General features: G+C 41.1%; 1 protein-coding gene across 2 annotated transcripts; it reads left to right on the top strand.

The window, feature by feature from the left end:
* The first annotated feature begins 965 nt into the window (after nt 1-965).
* On the top strand, nt 966-9135 carry LOC125247582 (hepatocyte cell adhesion molecule-like). 2 transcript variants are annotated; one of them, XR_007180115.1, is made up of 7 exons: nt 966-1300; nt 1476-1784; nt 1950-2240; nt 2307-2414; nt 2493-2551; nt 6764-7305; nt 8004-9134. XR_007180115.1 is itself a non-coding variant. In XM_048158956.1 (6 exons), exons 1-6 carry the CDS (start codon nt 1237-1239, stop codon nt 6815-6817), a joined length of 885 nt encoding a protein of 294 aa, XP_048014913.1. In that variant the 5' UTR covers nt 966-1236; the 3' UTR covers nt 6818-9135. The 2 variants fall into 2 exon arrangements, 1 of the variants encoding a protein (XP_048014913.1); XM_048158956.1 differs by having other exon boundaries at nt 6764-9135.
* Nucleotides 9136-19422: the final 10287 nt, after the last annotated feature.

Raw genomic sequence — 19422 nt, 5'->3', positions numbered from 1 at the left:
AAAAACACTCGGAACTGAGTAAGAGCAATTCTTTCATAAACAACAGCCTCTTCTTCACTCCTGCTCTCTTCCTCTGGGAACATGAGGCTGCATGTCCTTTATATTTTGTCTCAAGTTCTGGGAGACACACTTTCTTGAAGAATTCTTGTGCTTTCTGTAGACAAGATTCCCAGAACTCCTGGTCTGGAAAGACACGCGCCACAGTGAAATCGTTTTCAGTCCAAACAACAAGATCCCAGTGATTTGATTGGATGACATAAATCTGTGTCTGGATCTGAAGCGTCTGTGTTGTCCTTCATGTCCAATGCCTGCTGGACGCTGCAGGACCGACACTTGAAAGGACATTTTTACACACAGTCAGGCCATCCGGTGACGATGTGTAAAGATGTGTGTTTCACTAATCACAGGAGGGTAAGATGATCACAACTTGACTTTTGAACATAGTTTTCTAGACATTTTCGTGTAGTAACTGGCTGTTTTAAAGTCTCGCCCGATGTGGCATATCTGAAAATATAATAGTTCTTTTGTTGATTTGCACTTTAATTTCTCATTTAATTTTTATGTTATTCTTCAGGTGACTGTAAGTCAAATTTATTTATTTATTTTCACAATTTATTTACGTGAAACACTGAAGCAAATGTGTTGTAATGTGTCGAGATTTCAAAACAATCTGACACCTGTCTCCACGGTGACCCCTAGTGGTCAGAACAGTGTAAATGCAACAAAACTCAGGCCAAACATACATAAAAACACCATTTACAAATGTATTGAAAAAGTTTTATTGAAAGTAAAATCTATCAAATGCAATTAACTAATCATCTAAGATTAAATATAGAGTGTCTGTATAATATGTGTTCTTTTATCAATTTTCAAGGCTTGTTTCTCTGTTCAATGGCTCAAGCTAAACAGGCCAATAAGAGATTAATAACTACCATTATTCATTTTAATTATTCTAATGTCTAATTAAAACATCTACAAATGTATAAAACTGATCAGAGATAGACACTTGCCCATAGACACTTGTTCAATAGTTCTCTTTTCACTTTCACTTTATCATCGCCCTCTATCAAAAGATTCATGAAGCTTCGGAGGCGGAGCCTAATCGACCATATCACGACACGTATCACCAAATCTTCAACGTTTATCATCACATTTATGGCTTTTTGTTGTGTTTAAATGTAGCATTTATGAACTTGGGAAATTAGAAACTGTTGTAATTTGAAACCGTTCACCGAAATGCCAAAAAATATATATTTGACATGGACAGTTTATTTTCTTCTAGTTGTTCTCCTGGAGTCTGGTGAGTATTTTTATAGTTCTCTTTATATTATCATTTCTCCACATACAATCTGATCTTTATTGTCTCCATCATTCATTTTTCTTCTAATATTGTCAAGTTTTATCAGACTAAACCTTCAGAAATACTTCTGTGGAAAATGAAAAACTGCAAATGTGGTGTGTGTGTTTGTGTTCAGGTGTGTTTGTTGCTGATGCAGTGAAGTCAGAGTCAGTGACTGAGGGAGAATCAGTCTCTCTGAACTCTAGTTTCACTCAAATACACAGAGATGAAGAGATCGAGTGGAGGTTTGGTGAATTTCTCATAGCTCGAGTAAAGAACAACAGGAGTGTGTTTTATAATAAAACAGCTGAAGGGAGATTCAGAGACAGACTGAAACTGGATCATCAGACTGGATCTCTGACCATCATCAACAGCAGAACCACAGACTCTGGACTTAAAGTCTCCAGAGACACAACGATCAACACGATCAATCTCACTGTCTATGGTGAGGAGAGAATTACTGTCCTGTTACATCTGTGGACTAAATTCACCAGATAATGTTACTGAGAATATGATAAAATGATGGAGAATTCTGTGATGATGCTGATCATTTTATCCAGAAGATAACAGTGATTTCTACTGAATCTGATTCATTCTGTCATGTTTTCAGCTCGTCTGCCTGTTCCTGTCATCAGCAGAGACTCTTCACTAAACTCTTCATCATCTTCATCATCATGTTCATTGGTGTGTTCATCTGTGAATGTGAGTCATGTGACTCTCTCCTGGTTCAAAGGAAACAGTGTATTGTCCAGCATCAGAGTGTCTGATCTCAGCAGCCGGTCTGATCTTCTTCTCCATCTGGAGTGTGTGGATGATTCCTACAGCTGTGTGCTGAACAATCCCATCAGAAACCAGACTCAACACCTCAACAACACTCAGCTCTGTCACACATGTGCTGCAGGTACTTCACTGATGATATCTGGTGTTTCTGCACACATTGATCTGGACTAATGAGCGTCTCTTTCAGTCTCTCGGACAGTGCTGATCTCTGCTGCTGCTGCTGGATCTCTGTTGATTGTTGCTGCTGTCGGGATCTTCTGCATCTGCAGGAAACACAGAAACACACACAGAGAAGGCAAGTGTTTCCTTTATGTATATAATTCTCAAGCATCATTTCACTGAGTGTTTGTTTCTGTCATTATTGTTGAAACAGAGACTCGAGCAGAAGAAATCACTGATCCCACATTCAACAGAAGAAACAGAAATAAATCGGTAAGATCTTTGATTTCAGTGTATGGTGTGTTTCCTGTGTTGTTTCAGTCTGATTTTAGTGTGTCTTGAGTCACACACAGCAGCAGCACAACATATATTGATAAAGCAGTAGATGTGTTTGTGGATTTACACTGTAGACCTTCATTTAGAGACACACAAACATTAGTCCGCTGACACACAACTTTAAAATACAGCAGTGAATCCTCTAAATCAGGCTTTCCACACTTTTAAAAGTGGATCCTGAAATATGAGGCAATAAGGACCACCATCCTGAAATTTAAAATGCATCTGCCCATTTAATATACTGGAATATTTAATATTATAAATCTTAAAATATCTCTGAAGCATAGAGGCTGATCCCGAGCACCCACGGAAATGGTCGAGCACCCACGGAAAATTACGAGATATTCTCCATGGATTTTAACAAGTAAAAAATCGATTGCAGCTATCAGAAACGATTCTTATATATATATATATATATATATATATATATATATATATATATATATATATATATATATACAGTTTATTTAAGGCCGTTTCTATGACGTTATATTAATGGCAAAAGTCGAGAGCGCATCCAGTGTTGAGCGAGCACAAATCTCTCATCTCGCAGTCGGATTTCCTTCACTCTCGCGCTCGCTGAGGCTGAAGGTAGGCTACCTTCAGGTAACGTTACTGATCATCAGATTTCAACGAGAGCACGACAACACTCATGAAAAGAATGTGCTTGTTTTGGGTCGAATTCAAATTAAACATCCATTTGACGTTCATTTGAGTTAAATAATAAGCGATCTGGCGCTGGAACGTGTTGTTTTTGAAATGCTGTGTTGCCGCTGTTATAAGTGGTTAGGGTATAAGTGGTCTCTTGTGACTCGTGTACAGTCTTCATACATGCGCGTCAATCTATCGCGATTCGCTAGACTCTTCTTTCCAGCGAAGTCACTATCAAAATGCACACAAATTTGTCCCTGTTATTGATATACAATCATAAATAAACTTCTTTGATCTTAATGAGAAAAAAAACCTATGCGAGGGCGGATTCGAACCGCTGATAATTAGAGCACGGATGAACTTCTGACTCTTTTAACAAAAATTCTACCACGAGACCAATGGGGAATATGAAAAATAGGTGCGGATTTGTCTGTAATATAATATAATAGTAGTTTGATATTAATATTGTAATGTAACTGTAAGACTGAAACTATAACGTTTAAAAAAAAAAAGGGGGGGGGGGGTTTTTACCGCCTATGCTCTGAAGTTACATTATTTTCTACTCATAATGAAATGCTGATAAATGTATTATTTATTTATTTAAAAATAAATGTTATTTATATTAATCATTAATTTAATAGACTAATAACTAATCAGTTTTTTGTAATAAAATTTTTTATTCATTTATTTTAATCTAATTTTTTACAGTTTTCTCTAGATTGTATCCTTATTTATTTTAATTCTTTTAGTTTTTCTCTGAATTCTTACATTTTAATAATTTGTTAATTTAACATTTAATAACTTTATTTATTTACTTTAATACAATTTATTTATTTTATTTATACCACCATATATTTATTAATATCTAATTAATTTTAGATAGTTTTAATTTTATATGATTTTTACATTTTTATCATATATTATTTTAACATTTATCACTATTTACTTACTTATGTTAATCTAATGTATTTATTTATTGTTTTTTTTTTTACATTTTTATCATGTTAATTTAATGTTTAATGTTTTTTAATTGATTAATTAATTTTAGATTATGGTTTATTCTAGAATTTTCTGTGTTTAAGTATTAAATTTTATACATGAAATATACCTTTAACCCTCTGGAGTCTGAGGCTGATTTGGGGCTTGGAGAAGTTTTGACATGCCCTGACATTTGTGCTTTTTTCAGTTGTTCATAAACATATAAATGACAAAAGTGTCATTACACTGTATTCAGCACAAACTAGGCTACAATAATATGTGAGGAACATGTATGTACATGTTTGTATTTTTGAAGGAATAATGTTTATGCGTGGTTATTGAAAAAACAAAAACTTAAGTCACTGAAATAAGGCCAAAAAAAGTATATTAAATCTGTTCACAAGACTTTTGGGTATTGGAGGTTGTAGACTAGAGTTTTTGCTTCAGAATTATATAAAAATTATGCTGCCTACTCCTTCATATAAAACAATATATTGATTTAGTTTTTATAAGACACTTTTTGTCAAGAAACACAGTATGCGTGGAGGCGTGAATCTGCATGAATAATGGGCCATTTACACCTGAGAAGACAAAGGAATCACATAGTAATGATCTGAAATGACTTGCATATTAATGAGGCCTATCAGTCAGGTAGGCTGTGAAAAAAACCCTCTGTAATAATGTCTCAGCTCATCATAAACAGCCATACTGTGAAATATTATTACAATTTAAAATAATGGTATTCTATTATATTCTTTAAAATATAATGTATTTCTGTGGTGCAAAGTGTCTGAACAATTATGTTACCTCTATGGCATTTCATATAGGCTTTTAGCTTAAAAGCATGCACATTTGGAGAAATATTGATGGATTCTTATATATTTATGTCAGTTTTCTATACTGAGAAATAATATTTATTGTCATCACTATGAGTGCTGGATACTGTGTTTTTAATTCATACTTGCAGCCGGAGGGCGCTCTTTACACCTTTAGTCCACAAATTCATAATATAAAGAAGAACAGGAACCAGGAACTAACTGCATGTCTTCTAGAGATCGCTAATCATTGCTTTAACATCCAAATAAACACTTTTCAAGACAATAAATACACGATTGAGACGATGAATGCATGTATTGACTGAGTTTGCGCCTGAATAGCGCTCGCTACGTGGGCGTGGCCGCATTAGCGGATAATGAGCTGAATCACAGACTTCTGACATGGCTCTCTTTTCATACAGATTACATAAACACAGAATGTTTGTTTTTTTAGTTTTTTTTTGTCATTAGTATTCATAAGTTACAGTTCATTTTCTGAGAACTATCAGATTGGACTTCGTTCAGAGGGAGAGGAGAGATCACGCATCATGTTAGTTTTCTTTATTTTACAAAAAGCACAACATTGTGTTTTTACTCTGAGTGTATACAAATAAAAGAAGATATTCTATAGTTTCAATTGATATATTACTTATGTCTCTATGACAAGAAATGACAGAGTATTTTAAGTCTGTTTTGCTGCAATGTGAAAAAAAAAAACCCTGCAAAATGCGCCGGCGCGTTTTCAGACCTCAGGGAGTTAACTGTACTTGAACTTTTCCCCATCAGCATTTTTTTTTAAATAGTTGTCAGCCAGCAGTTTATCTTATATTTTTTCTTTATTTCTTCTATCATATTGTTCCTTTCTTGTTCATAATTAATAAATCCCAGAATCACATGAGGTGTTGTTTCTTTAACATGACATTGTTCACATAATCCATTTGGACATTTCCCTATAGTGTGCTATTTAATTTTGAATGAACTAACATTATTCTATTATAAATAAACTCTTCTTTCCTTGATTTTCCTATACATTTTATCTTATTTACTTTATTAATTATAAGCTGTAAAGAAATCTACCCTTTTCCCCATTATTATACTTTGATTGTCATTCTTCAATCACTATAAAATAAAAATTAATCTCTGACTTTAATAGAACTTGAATCAGGTTTCTGTCTGTAATGCTTGTTTCCTATTTCCTTTTATTCATATGTGTGCAGGAACCCATATAAAACTGAGATATTATTTTCAACAATTCTTGAATGTATTTGTAAGATACTAAAGAGAATATCTTGGTGGCTGGATTTAAAAGATCTCCGACTCTTTAAGACTGATCCTGAGTCAGAACAAATGAAAACATTCACAGGTTTATGTTCCTCTACCCACTGCAGCGCCAAGATAAATACTGATATACTTTTTCTGTCAGTATAAGTCAAGTAAACTTTAATGTGATTTTAAGTTTATTTACAAAGTAGACTGAAAGTACACTCTCTTATTTTTAGTTTGAATGAAGTAAACTAATAGCACACTTGAATAAACTTCTTTTCCGTAAGGATATCCTGCATTCTCCAAACTCTTGGACCCGTTTTGAGGAAATTGCTGACAAAAGTATTTCTGCTGTATTTCCTGTGCTTGTGGAAAGAGGATGAATAGATGTGCCAATAATGTGAACTCGAACTTGAAAATGAACTTTTGTGTTTTCTTTCAGAGAGCTACAGTGGAGGATAATGTGGAGTACACAAGCGTGCCACACGAGTCCTGAAAAGTGAAGCCAAAGCGTCTCGATCACCCCCTGGTGGCTGGAAGCAGTATAGGTCATAAACCCCGCCCTCTCCATGTGTTTCAGTGGGACGCCAGACAAACTAATTCAATTACACTTCAAATATTTCTTTCCAAAGACAATTTCTGTCATATTAGGCAGTTTTTATAACGCTGGTGTCAGTTCAAGTACTCGTTCTTTAAATAAGTTTGGTTTTAGTTAGTTATTTGATGCAATAAAAACAGAGGTGAGATGTCATGATTGAAGCGATGCATTTGTGTGAGAAAAATATCCATATTTAAACAAGTTATGAATTAAAATGTTGAGCTTCTTCCAGACCGTCTTCCCTATTCAAGTTACGTAGAAAGTGGACCTCATTGGACCTGTTCACTGCCATTATAAAGCTCGGATGCGTCAGGATATTTATTAATATATCTCAGATTGTGTTCATCAGAAAGAAGAAAGTCATATACACCTAGGATGGCTTGAGAGTGAGTAAAGCTTGGGCTAATTTTCATTTTATAGTCAACTTTTTATTTTTTCTTCACGTTTTATTTTATGCTTGTTGTGTTCACGGCACATCATAATTACTGTAATTACCGTAAATTGTAATTTGTAATTTTCTGAGAGCTCCAACTTCTTCCTGACTGCTGGAGACTCATTTTGGGATTAATAGAGTTGTGACAGAAGCACATAATTCTGAATCTGATGACATGAACAAATAAAATCATGTGTTTTCTCATCTCGCAATAACAGTAATCACGACATGGCGTGAACAAAGCATGTTTAAATATGCTTAAATATAATTTTTAATTCTTCATCCTCCTTCTGGTCCTTTTCATATGCAGTTCTGCTCACTGTTTATCTGATTTTACACAATTATTCTGTTAGTCTTGAAAAATAAATACATGTAAACACAGTTAAAAACTATTTCAGGTGTCTTGATTTAGCTTCACATGAGCACCAAGACTGATATAACTTCTGAGAATAACAGATCCATACACAATATCGCACTGACAATAACATGCTCTGCTTTTAACATATTAAACCACTTCGTTTTGTTTCTGGATTTACTTTAATCATTTAGCAGACTCTTTTATCCATATAATAAATACTAGAGAAACTACCCATTAGATGATGTGATGGATTTTTTTAATGAATCATAACTAACATTTCTTTTTCTTTGCAGGAATAACATTTATATGCTTTTGAATCCTAAATGTCCTCGAACCTTGCATGGGCCGAAGTCAGTGTGTGTCTGAATCATGTCCAAAAATAAGTGGAAATGACATTTAGGACATTTAGAAATATATTTAGACAACCATCTAAATATAATAGCCCGTGATATTGAGTGACCAACAAACTAATAACCCTGATTTGAGCAGATCTTCACCCAGTAACATGAGGGTTTGGCATATGAAGAACCGATCGTAATTCTGCAGCCCTTCATCAAACCTTTAACACAGAAACACCTCAGATTGATTTTAATCAATGCACAAATCATAAAAACAGATCAAATCTGTTCCTAATTTCTGATTGGTTGGGAAGGCAGACGTTTGGGAATACTTTGGATATATAAAAACAGAAGGTGTTGTTGTCCTTTGTCAAGAGAAATGGAGTGTTATCTTCCAGACAATGTGATGAAGATTTTAAAAGATATAATAAAAAGCAGAAAATTGTTGAACTTGGAGAATCTCTGGGGTCTATGAAGTTTTCATAATGTGACACAAAAACACATGCTGTGGCTCGAGAGTGTAAACCACATCCTGTAGAGATGACGAATGTTGTGTTATGTGTGTAGATGAACATGGGATCTGGGGAGAGAAGCATTGTTGTGTGTAACTGATAATGAAGACAGTTAGGAAATAAATGTCTAGCAAGGTAGAAATCTGATAAAAAAAAATAAAAATAAAAATGTGTATTGCTTAAACCATTGACACAAGTAAAGGTGATAGACAAGTAACACAGCAATTGACACATGCAGGTAATATGTTAACGCAAGAAGAAACCACATGTGTGTAAATGAAGAGATAAAGTGTGTCAAAAAGAGAATATAAATACAGGGGCCAGTAGTTGATATTGTGTAGTTTTGCTGAAGAAAGAAAGAGCATACGACGCCAGACCACAACCTTCAGAAGATCAAAGAAGACACCTGATTCTCTTAGAGAAGAACATATACTGAATAGAGAAGAGCTTTAAAATGTAATTATTTATCTGGCCCATGGATCTTCCAGCTTAGCTGGCATAGAGTGTGTATTTAGCTTTTGCCTTTGCAAGAAATAATAAAATGAGAATGAGGACTGCCCTCAAACTCTGATAGGATTGTCTCAGTCTGTTTATTGTTGTAGACAGCTACAGACCTGTTTCTCTCCTACCATTCATAGGAAAAACACTTGAACGAGTTGTTTTCAACCAGGTGTCATCTTTCCTCTCACAGAGCAACCAATTGGACTGGTCAATCTGGTTTCAAGAGTGGTCACTCGACCGAGACACTGCTGTCGGTCACTGAATCCCTGCGGATTGCAAAGGCTGATTCCAAATCATCAGTGATTTGATTGGGTGACATAAATCTGTGTCTGGATCTGAAGCGTCTGTGTTGTCCTTCATGTCCAATGCCTGCTGGATGCTGCAGGACCGACACTTGAAAGGACATTTTTACACACAGTCAGGCCATCCGGTGACGCTCCGATTTCAGGGAATCTGCTGTTAATTATGACAGCATATATAATAATAATAATTATATATTACGCACTACTAAATATGTTTGTGTTGCAGCATTAAACTTGAGTTGAAGCGTAACTCTACGTATCCACTAAACATTGACAGAATCTCCTCCTGCTGCTATAATAAAATAGAGACTGACTGAACTGCGTCAATAAGCTCTTGTTTTACCTGACAGACTTCATTCTTTACACATATATAATGATGCTGCTGACATCTACAAATGTCCTGTTTCATAACAGAAGGACATATTTTGATTTGAAACATTTTCCTGAGATGCTGATTTATGACAAACAATAGGAGAATTTAAATGATAAGTACAAAATATTATCATATTTCCATAAGGGTGTTACACTTGATCACTAAATTAATGTCATATATTTTTAAAGACCAAGGAGAGGGAGTGTATATATTCTGATTAATATTGTGTAAGGATGTGTGTTTCACTAATCACAGGTAGGTGAGATGATACACACCTTTGAATGAACGACGGTGTTTTCACAACTCGGTGGTTTGTAGCTTCAAGTCATGGACCAGCCATTTGTGAACTGAATGGGCTTCCGTAGATTTAAAATAACTGAGCCTCACACCACAGACTAAATATACTAAAATTATCTGGAGATGTCAGAGGAGGTCAGTCGTCAGGGTCTCGAGTACATTCTCATACGGATCCAGATTTCCGATCATCTTTTCCAGGTTCCGTTTTCTTGCGTCCGGTAGAAGTTTGTCTCTGTATTGTCTACATTTCATTCTTTTAATCGACTTTTGAACATAGTTTCCGAGACATTTTCGTGTAGTAACTGGCTGTTTTAAGTCTCGCCCGATGTGGCATATCTGAAAATATAATAGTTCTTTTGTTGATTTGCATTTTTGATGTTGATTTACTTTCTCATTTAATTTTTGTGTTATTCTTCAGGTGACTGTAAGTCAAATTTGTTTATTTATTATCACAATTTATTTACGTGAAACACTGAAGCAGTTGAAGCAAATGTGTCGTAATGTATCGAGATTTCCAGACAATCTGACACCTGTCTCCACGGTGACCCCTAGTGGTCAGAACAGTGTAAATGCAACAAAACTCAGGCCAAACATGCATAAAAACACCTTTTACAAATGCATTGAAAAAGTTTTATTGAAAGTAAAATCTATCAAATGCAATTAACTAATCATCTAAGATTAAATATAGATTGTGTGTATAATATGTGTTCTCTTATCAATTTTCAGGGCTTGTTTCTCTGTTCAATGGCTCAAGATAAACAGGCAAATAAGAGATTAATAACTACCATTATTCATTTTAATTATTCTAATGTCTAATTAAAGGATGTAATCACTGTTTTTGTGAACTTTTACCCGTGTTTCACAGTTTAAGAGTTTTTTTCTGCGTATTGTTTGTAAGGAACCCCCCATCGGCCCAAAAACGGAGTCCGATGGCGTTGGGCGAAGGTTAACGTGTGTATGCCTCTTCAGCGTCTCTGTGAAGTTCACTTAATTTCACTCATTTAATCTGACTCCAATTTCAAATGATTCTTATTCTAAGGTTGTGTTCCCAATTAGAAATTAATCATTTGTTATGCATTAATTTAGATATTTGATTATTCTTGGTAACTCTTATTTTCAATTATTCTTTCATTACGAACCCATATCACTTATAAAAGTCACTTCGGCCGATTGAGTGCCTTTCACGATCACAAACTCGTCAGTTCTGATCTTAGTCAGAGGGTGCAGAGTTTACTAAAGCATTTGAGTCGAACCGCCACATGCGTGTTCATACAAAAACACAGTTTTCTTAGCCATGATACTGCAACTTGCTAAGCCAGTTGATAAACAAAAATCAAAAGGTCTCATGATGTGCAACATGCTCCTTTCATCGAACCTTTAGTTTTAATCTATCCTGACGCAGATTTGCGGAAATATGGACTCCAATAATCTACCGGACATAATGATTTCAGAAGAATCCAGAGTAAATCAAATATAACATTTTATTTGTCAAGTAAAAATATATCATGCCAATTACATTACAATTAGACAATTAGAAACCAATCCAGAAATGATAAATGCATAACATCGATTACTCAAAGAAATGCATATATACACACAGTGATATGTGAATGTCTTCAGACATTTACCCATCTCTGTGGGGGCTCTGACTGCTTTACTCTTTACCTTTTATACCAGGACCAGAACAAAAGGATCGTAAATTTTAATTACACCAACACCTGTTTTAGGGGAGAGGAGAAGAGACACCACTGTAGCGATGTACAGTTATTAATCAATTTATGGATGAAATATGAATATCATAATTCAGAAAGCTTTATGACGTTCATATATCGACCCAACGGGGAATTAAACATATATGGTGAATTAACTACAACGAATTATAATCAATCACATATATGATTAGTTCTGGTTTAATAATTATGTGGAAAACTATCAGTTCGTCCACCGAAACGGAAAATTATCCACAGATTATCACGACAGAAATGTTATTCTCGGGCCGGGAGACTAACTTTCCTCCAAATATAGAGCAAGGATATTAGAATCAGAACGTTAAAGTGACTCGGTTGTTGCTAAAATGAGCAAGTGAACAAAAAAGCATGGATATAATGAGTTTAATATACGAAACGGGTAATACACAGGTTATACGGCTAAATGGACACAAGTAAATACAAATACATACAAAGTAGAAGGAGAGGCAGAAACGAAAGAGATGATCAAAGCAGGTCAAATTGCAACAGTTCACCTTTAAGAGCCAGCAAGGAAACTGAGTATTTAAAATCGTAAAAACGTTATACTTGCATAGGTTAGTCAGGGTGCTTGGAGTTTCGGAGCGCTCGGTTTGATAGTTGCTTCTTCTTCCGGAGGTTGTTTCGGCGAAGTTTCAAACGAAGGTTTAACTGTTGTAATATGACCGGAAAATAAAGAAGAGAGTCTGTCTTGACGGCAGGAACTCGTGCAGAAAACTTGTGCCACCAAAAGACGCGTGTCATGGTGTTTTAAAGACAACAGACCAGAACGCCTTCTTGATAACGTCCTCCAATGATAGCGTTGCAATTTGGCGGTTTTCCACATCCCTTTGTCCTGTCCAACAAGTTAATTTATGGTATGTTGAATCAATGCATTTTCCTCATAGTATTATTAAACATTGAACGATGCATTTGACAGAGATGTAACGTACATGAGTGAATAGCTCGGATTCACAGCTTTACGGAGAGATCAAACTCGACAGGTGTCTCTCGCCATATAAAGAAGATACACTTTCTACTCTAATACTATCGTTTAACATGAAAACTAACCTACTACAGTCAATTCTACGATTCTACATTAGCAACACATACATGCAGCAAGCACCATAGTGGCAGATACATTCATATTTGTAGGTATAATGTTTGTGCATACAGTCTCTATGTAGGGGAGCCGTGTGTGTGTGTGTGTCTGTGGGTGTGTGCGTGTATTTTCCTTTTATGACCGTTTGGAATTTGGAGCTGGTCCCTAGAAACCCGATCCATGGTGTTGCACCCCTTTGAAGTCGCGGAGGAGAGGTTAGGGGACTTATCGAAACAGTCATAAAAAGAGTCTCGTGATCCATTAGTGTCTGCCGGGCCGGAATCGATGTAAGATTTACAAACCAAAGTTCCGTGAATTGAGGCTTAAACACAGTTTATGGTGGGACCTGCTCATCCTTGAGACTGTGCAGACCCTACAGTTTCCCCCTTTCGGCCAGTGAGGTCCCCGTGCGGATCTCGCTGGACGGTAGCGAGGTCGGATGGCACAGATGTCGGACAGCAGGTGGTCCCTACTGGTCCTCGGCCTTCGGGTCGTCGAAGGGAGAGTCCATTTCGATGAGATTTGGTACGTTCTCCGTGTTGGTGCCTCCTCTCCTTGGTTTCCTCTTGAAACCCCGGGAAGGGCAGGCAGGCACTTGTCCATGGACTCTTGCATCCCCTTCATCCTCTTGAAAAGGATGAAGGCTAGGCCCAGGGTCAGTAGGTACCCGATTGCCATGGAGAGGCAAAGGGCTGTGTCGGCGGCAGTCCAAGCCTGGACTATAGGGGAGCTGGTCAGGATGGGCAGTCGGGAGAGTGCTTGGAGGGCAGTGTCGACAGGAGTAATGTCAATTAACTGGGACCCCCCTTTCTCAATCCTCAGTTCCAGCTCTGGGGCCAAAGTGAGGTTGTGGTTCATGAAAAAGGATGGGATCTCCAGTTCTGACTGGTACTCTTCACTTGAGATGTGGTACAAGGCCAGGTCATCGAGGTGGAGGATGGCACCCAGGGGTACCTGGATCCACATACTTTGACTGGGCAGGCTGACACGAGTGGCAGTGTCGTGCTGATCGTAAGTCAGGGTGGCGGTGCGAGTGGGAGTGTTAACAAGCCATCGATTGCCCACAATCTCAGCTTGTGTTCCGATGATTTGGGCACGAGGCTTGGCCTCGGCAGGGCAGCGCGTGTCGCTGATCATGGGCTGTAACCCGCAGATTCCTTCAGTATTGTCTCTGAGGAAAGGTTTGCTGGGGCAGAGGTAATGAATGTCTTTGGTCAAAACACACATGCGTAAATTGGGAGCCAGATACAGTTGGGGGTTGCTGTCGTGGTATGCGACCACAGCTGGAGTGTGGATCTTGATGTGGGTGTTACCCTTCCAAAACCCGACATTGACAATGTCTTTGAGTCGGTAGATGTTATCTGGTTCGATGATAGGAAGGTTTAGGAGGAAGGCCAACTCCCTTTGTTCGGGGTCGACATGCAGTAGGATGGCACTACCCAGGGAGTAGGCAAGGTGAGTTTGGATAGGGTCCGTGGGTCTGACGGCCGCAGAGGTTAGCATAGTTTGTACGAGGCTCAGGGGTACAAGATATGGGGGAATCCTTCTCATGGCCAGGCTGTCCATGGAGGAACTCACTTCCCGCAGCATATCTGTCATTAGAGCAGTGACGAGCTGAGTTTGGGCAAAGTCATTTTGGAAAACAGTGAACAGTTGCTTCATTGAGTTCACTGTCTGGTTCAGCAGGACGCTGTGGGTGTTGAGAACCACTACAGTGCCCTTCAGAGTTTTTCCGATGCTTTGAAGGGTTTGGCTCTGTGTGGTGAGTTGTTCTCTCAGCTGGGGGATCTCTGTTTGGATTTCGGCCACATGCCGCCTTACGGTGGTTAGGCTCACCGCGTTGACACTTGACATGCCGAGGTTAAATAGGGTCCCGACTGCAGCGGCGGCTCCGAGCAGGGCTCCCAAGAACCGTTTGGTGCGTCGGTTGTGTCCACTTAACTCGGCTTGTGTGACGGTCATTTTCTCCAGTTGGGCGAGCATGTGCTGGACGTCGGCTTCCACGTGAGTGAGGGCGTTCTCCGTCCATCGGGCCCCTGCCCAGCTGTATTGGGCGACATGGCTGGGATAGTGTGCTTTGTAGACGGTGCGGGGGTCCAACCGCACATACACTTTCTGAGTGTAAGTCCGGCAGTTGGTGATGAGAAGTCCCGGTTGTTCCCTCAGTACGATACCAGATGCGGGACCTGGTGATGTGATGTCGGATTGCGGCTGTCCTCTGGTTGGCAGGAGGCACACGAGGTGAACCACAGCAGCATCCTGTTACAGAGAAGAGGGGAGGAGAGAGAGAGAGGGAGAGAGGGAGAGAGAGGCATGGTTGGTCAGCGGGGAATGTCCGTGGTTGGTGAGGACAGTTTTCCGAGGATTGCAACTGGGATTAGCTTGCATTGTTCCCTCCCTGCCTTTCTCTGTCAACAGCCACATGTCTCTTAATCTGGTTACGGTGGACCCATTTGAAAATTGGTTCGTTCTGCCCCCGGCTCAACTTGATTCGGTATGCAACCGGGGAGAGTTTGTCCACAATCTCATGAGGTCCTGTCCAACGGGGAAGAAATTTCTTTGACAGCCGTTGGGAGGCTGTTTTGGGTGGCTGAGCGAAAAGGTAGTACCAGACCCGGTCACCCACATCCAGTTCCTGGTGTGACGCCTTACGGTCGTAGTATGCTTTCTGGCCTTCCGCGCTTCGTTGAAGCTGTTGTTGGGCAAAAGCAAACGTGGTTCGTAGGTGTCGGTGTAGCTCGTCAAGGTACTGGTGGGTCGTGTAGGCAGTGACGAGGCTGGAATCTCCCGGTTGGTACAGCAGGTGCAGCGGCAGGGTCATCTGTCGCCCCGTCATTAGTTCGAAGGGGACACCCGAGTTGACTCCTGCGGAGTGGCTCTAATAGCCATGAGTACCAGGGGAAGTTTCACATCCCAGTCTTTCTGGTTGGCTGACACATATTTTTTTAGCATGCTAACCACAGTTTTATTGGTCCGTTCCACTTGCCCTGACGAGATTGGGTGGTGGCTGATGTGCAGTTGGCTCTGTACGCCCAGGAGTCTCCAAATTTGCTGCATGATCTCGGCGGTAAAATGAGTACCTCTGTCGGAGTTGACTCTCAATGGCAGCCCAAATCTGCTGAAAATGTGGTTCATCAGGAAGTATGCTGTAGTCTGGGCCGTGTCGTTCGGTGCTGGAAGACACTCTACCCACTTGGTGAATTGGCACACGACCGTGAGGAAATACCTGTTTCCTCTCGTCGATCTGGTCAGGGGCCCCACCCAGTCTATCTGGAGGTCTGACCATGGGAATGTGACTCCTCTGCGTTGCAGTGGAGCTCTGTGAGTTGGGTTTGCCGGTTGGAATTGGCAGCACACCAGGCATCCTCTAACATACTCTGCCACATCCTGCTGCATGCCAGGCCAGTATGCCACTTGTTTCAGTGTCTGGTAAGTGGCTTTGGTGCCATGGTGTCCAGCACATGGTGCATCGTGGGCATACATGAGCATGACCCCCCTTTGGCCGTGTGGTACCACAAGCCTTGGCGCAGTGAGATCATCAGGGGCATACCACAGAATGTCTTCTTTCACATGCAGCATGTGCTTGACGTCGTGTAGCCGTTTGAGGCTAGGGTTGTCGTCGAAGTCAGACTTCGTGATCGGGGGGCAGGAGGGGTATGAGAGGAGGTTTTTTACCGTGTGGATGGCAGAGTCCGAGGCTTGAAGGTCAGCAATGTCATTGTTGGAAATTTGTGGAGCTAGTGATAGCGGCTGTGATGTGGGAGCAAGGACGGGAGCAGTACGTTGGCTGCGGGTGACTGCTGCTACAGCAGGGCTGGGTGTTTGGGTGGGGGTGACCACAGATTACCCCGTAGTGCGCCCGTCTTGGCAAGGGCATCAGTTTGGTCATTCAAGTCTTTGTCCCTGCCAGGTAGCTTCGAATGTCCTTTCACCTTCTTCCAGTAAACGATCATGTTGTGTGTCGTCGTGATATCGTCGCATGCTTGGAACAGGTGTTGGTGTTTGACCGGCTTGTTGTTTGCGGTCTTGAAGCCATTTAGTTTCCAGCCTGGGAGGTGGCATGTGAAACTGAGTCGGGCATAGTTTGAGTCTGTGCAAATGAGGAGTTCTTTGATGTTATGGGCCAGTGCGATTTGGAGGGTGATGAGGATCGCAGCTACCTCCGCATACTGCGATGACTGGGGGCCCAAATTGAAGTGTTGTGGTGGGCAGGGTTGGTCGTTTAACCATAACACCCCTGCACCTGCCTTTAGGATGCCCTCATGGTTGTACGAACATCCATCTACATAGGTAGTGGGCATACCTTGGCACGCATTCTCTTCGAAGTACCGGTGGCAGGTCGGTTGCTGGTTTTGGGGTATTTCCATCTCCGGTGTCGAAGCTGGAGTGTCATCGGAGCAGTTTTGGCAGGCCGCCAAGCCGTTGCCAAGAGCCGACTTGTGATTTTGGGCGTATTGTGCCTCGACGTTGCGCCCCTGGAGGGCCATCAGCCATGTGGCTATGCGTGAGTTGGTGACTACGCCATCTCGGATGCGTTGGCTGTTGAGGAAGGTGACAGGTTGGTGACAGGTCTCTATGATAACCTTTTGTGCCCCAATGTAGTTGGAAAATCTTTGGATGGCCCATACAGTGCAGAGCAAAGCCTTTTCACAGTCTGAGTATTTGCACTCTTCTGTGGTGGTGTCAGCTGTCAGGCTGGCTGTCAGTGGTGCCGTGTTTTCCTGGGTTTCACAGGCAGGCTGGCTAGAGACTGTGTATACTGCAAGGTGTTGGTCCTCCATCAGTTCCGTTCTGCACACCTGTTCTGTGGGTACCGGCACGATGGCAGTGATGGAGATGGTCTTGAAGGGTGCAGTTAAAACCGTGTTGTCTGGGCTCCCTTCTGGTATCATAGCAGCTGGTATTGACCCGATGACTGGTAACGTGAGTTCAAAGTCATGGAAGTCGTGGCTTACTAGCCATCCCAGCCGGTAGGCCTTGGGAATTCTGATGGGGGTAGCCATGCAGTTGTTAAGCAAAATGTAGATTACACGGGATGACACTTCAGTGAGGGGTGTGGCTTCCAAGGTGAGTCCAAGTTCCACGCTTTCAGGTGAAAGTTGGAAGAAACTCTGTTTGTTATTCAGGTTTTGGCCCTGTCTCATGTTGAGGCGAATAGCGACCCCTTTGGTATAAGCGGGTACTACAGTTTCCTGTTCGTTGACCAAGAAGCAGACTTCTGGAATGGTCTGGCCAGACATGAGGTTCTCAAGGTCAACCGGAACAACAGGGGGCTGTACAGTCATTGGTGCCCACACTACCTCATTAATCATGTCCACGTGAGCTTTGAGGCGAATCAGGAGGTCTGCTCCAATGTAAACATCATGCGTTAGGTCTGGGAGGACCAGAAAGTAATGGGTTAGAAACCGGCCGTTCCATTTCAAGTTCAGAGCGCAGACGCCTTTGGCCGTTGTCATGGCTGACAGGCGAGAGTCTAAAGAGAAACGTGTGCGCTTGTTGACGAATGGGAGGTCCGGTGCGTTTTCCTTGAGAGCATTGAACACGTTATGGTTGATGGCTGAGTTGTCAGCCCACAGTGCAAGGACAGTGTCTGTTATTGTCAAGCCATTCAGCTGCGGGTCTGGTGTGACTTTGGGGCAGAAGGAGTCAGAGTCTGTGGTGAGCTGAAGGGTGCAGAGGAGCGAACTTGAACTTTGCCCTGGTGCTGAGACGGGGTTCCCGCGGCTAGCTGTGGGGTTTCCCGTGACCTCTGTGACCTGACAGTCTGGCTCAGATGACCTGGGTGACTGGAAAGGCCGCGGTTCTCGTACTTGAGCCCAAATTTTCAGCTGTCTGAAGTCCAATAGGGGCTCAAAGCGATCTAGCAAGTCTTTGCCAATGAGCAGGGGAAACGTGTCCATCGGTGAGATGTATACGGGGTGTACCAAACTCATTGGACCGATGGTTAGATGAATGGGAGCTATTTGTTCAAGTTGGATCTCAGTTTGGCTGTATGACTGCACATTTAGCTCACATTTTTGTGATTTGAGAGTTCGATTTTGTTTCTTTGCTTCATGTCTGAGTCTTTCAAAAAAGGTTAGTTGACATCAAAGTTAGGTCTGCTCCCGTGTCTACAAGGGCCTCAATCCTCACATCATTTTCCACAGTGATGGCTATGTACAGCTTTCGGGCCACCCCCTTTTCGATAAGGTTTCCCAGGAGTCTTGGTACCGGGGCTTGGGTGCTGACCGATAAGCAAGTGGGGCTGGTGTCATGTGATTCGTTTGGGAGGCAGACAACCAAAACGGCACTTTCTGGTACCGTGGCGTCCTGGTCGTCGGTGGGTTGATGTGAGCTGGTTTGCTCGGAGTGTGCGGTTGTTGGCTGAGGTGACTGTGTGATGAGGTCACTCTGTGATGTACTAACTGACTGTGTGGTAAGTCTCTGGTCAACTGTGAGTTGGGTGTGAGGTTGTGTTAAAGGGCTGTCAGGGCAGACGCTAGGGCAGACCTTGCTTCTAGTCATAAGGAGTCTGACTTGTCCTTCTTGTCTTCCTTTTTGGGCTTTTTCTGGATCAGTTCTTT

Source organism: Megalobrama amblycephala, linkage group LG1 (assembly GCF_018812025.1).
Source record: "Megalobrama amblycephala isolate DHTTF-2021 linkage group LG1, ASM1881202v1, whole genome shotgun sequence".
Lineage (NCBI taxonomy): Eukaryota > Metazoa > Chordata > Actinopteri > Cypriniformes > Xenocyprididae > Megalobrama > Megalobrama amblycephala.
This window is presented reverse-complemented; position numbering and strand designations above follow the sequence as displayed.

Coding starts and splice junctions, on each gene's coding strand:
- LOC125247582 (XM_048158956.1), top strand. CDS start 1,237: ATGCCAAAAAATATATATTTGACATGGACAGTTTATTTTCTTCTAGTT. Junction 1,785..1,949: donor GATCAATCTCACTGTCTATG/GTGAGGAGAGAA, acceptor TCATGTTTTCAG/CTCGTCTGCCTGTTCCTGTC. Junction 2,415..2,492: donor CAGAAACACACACAGAGAAG/GCAAGTGTTTCC, acceptor TTGTTGAAACAG/AGACTCGAGCAGAAGAAATC.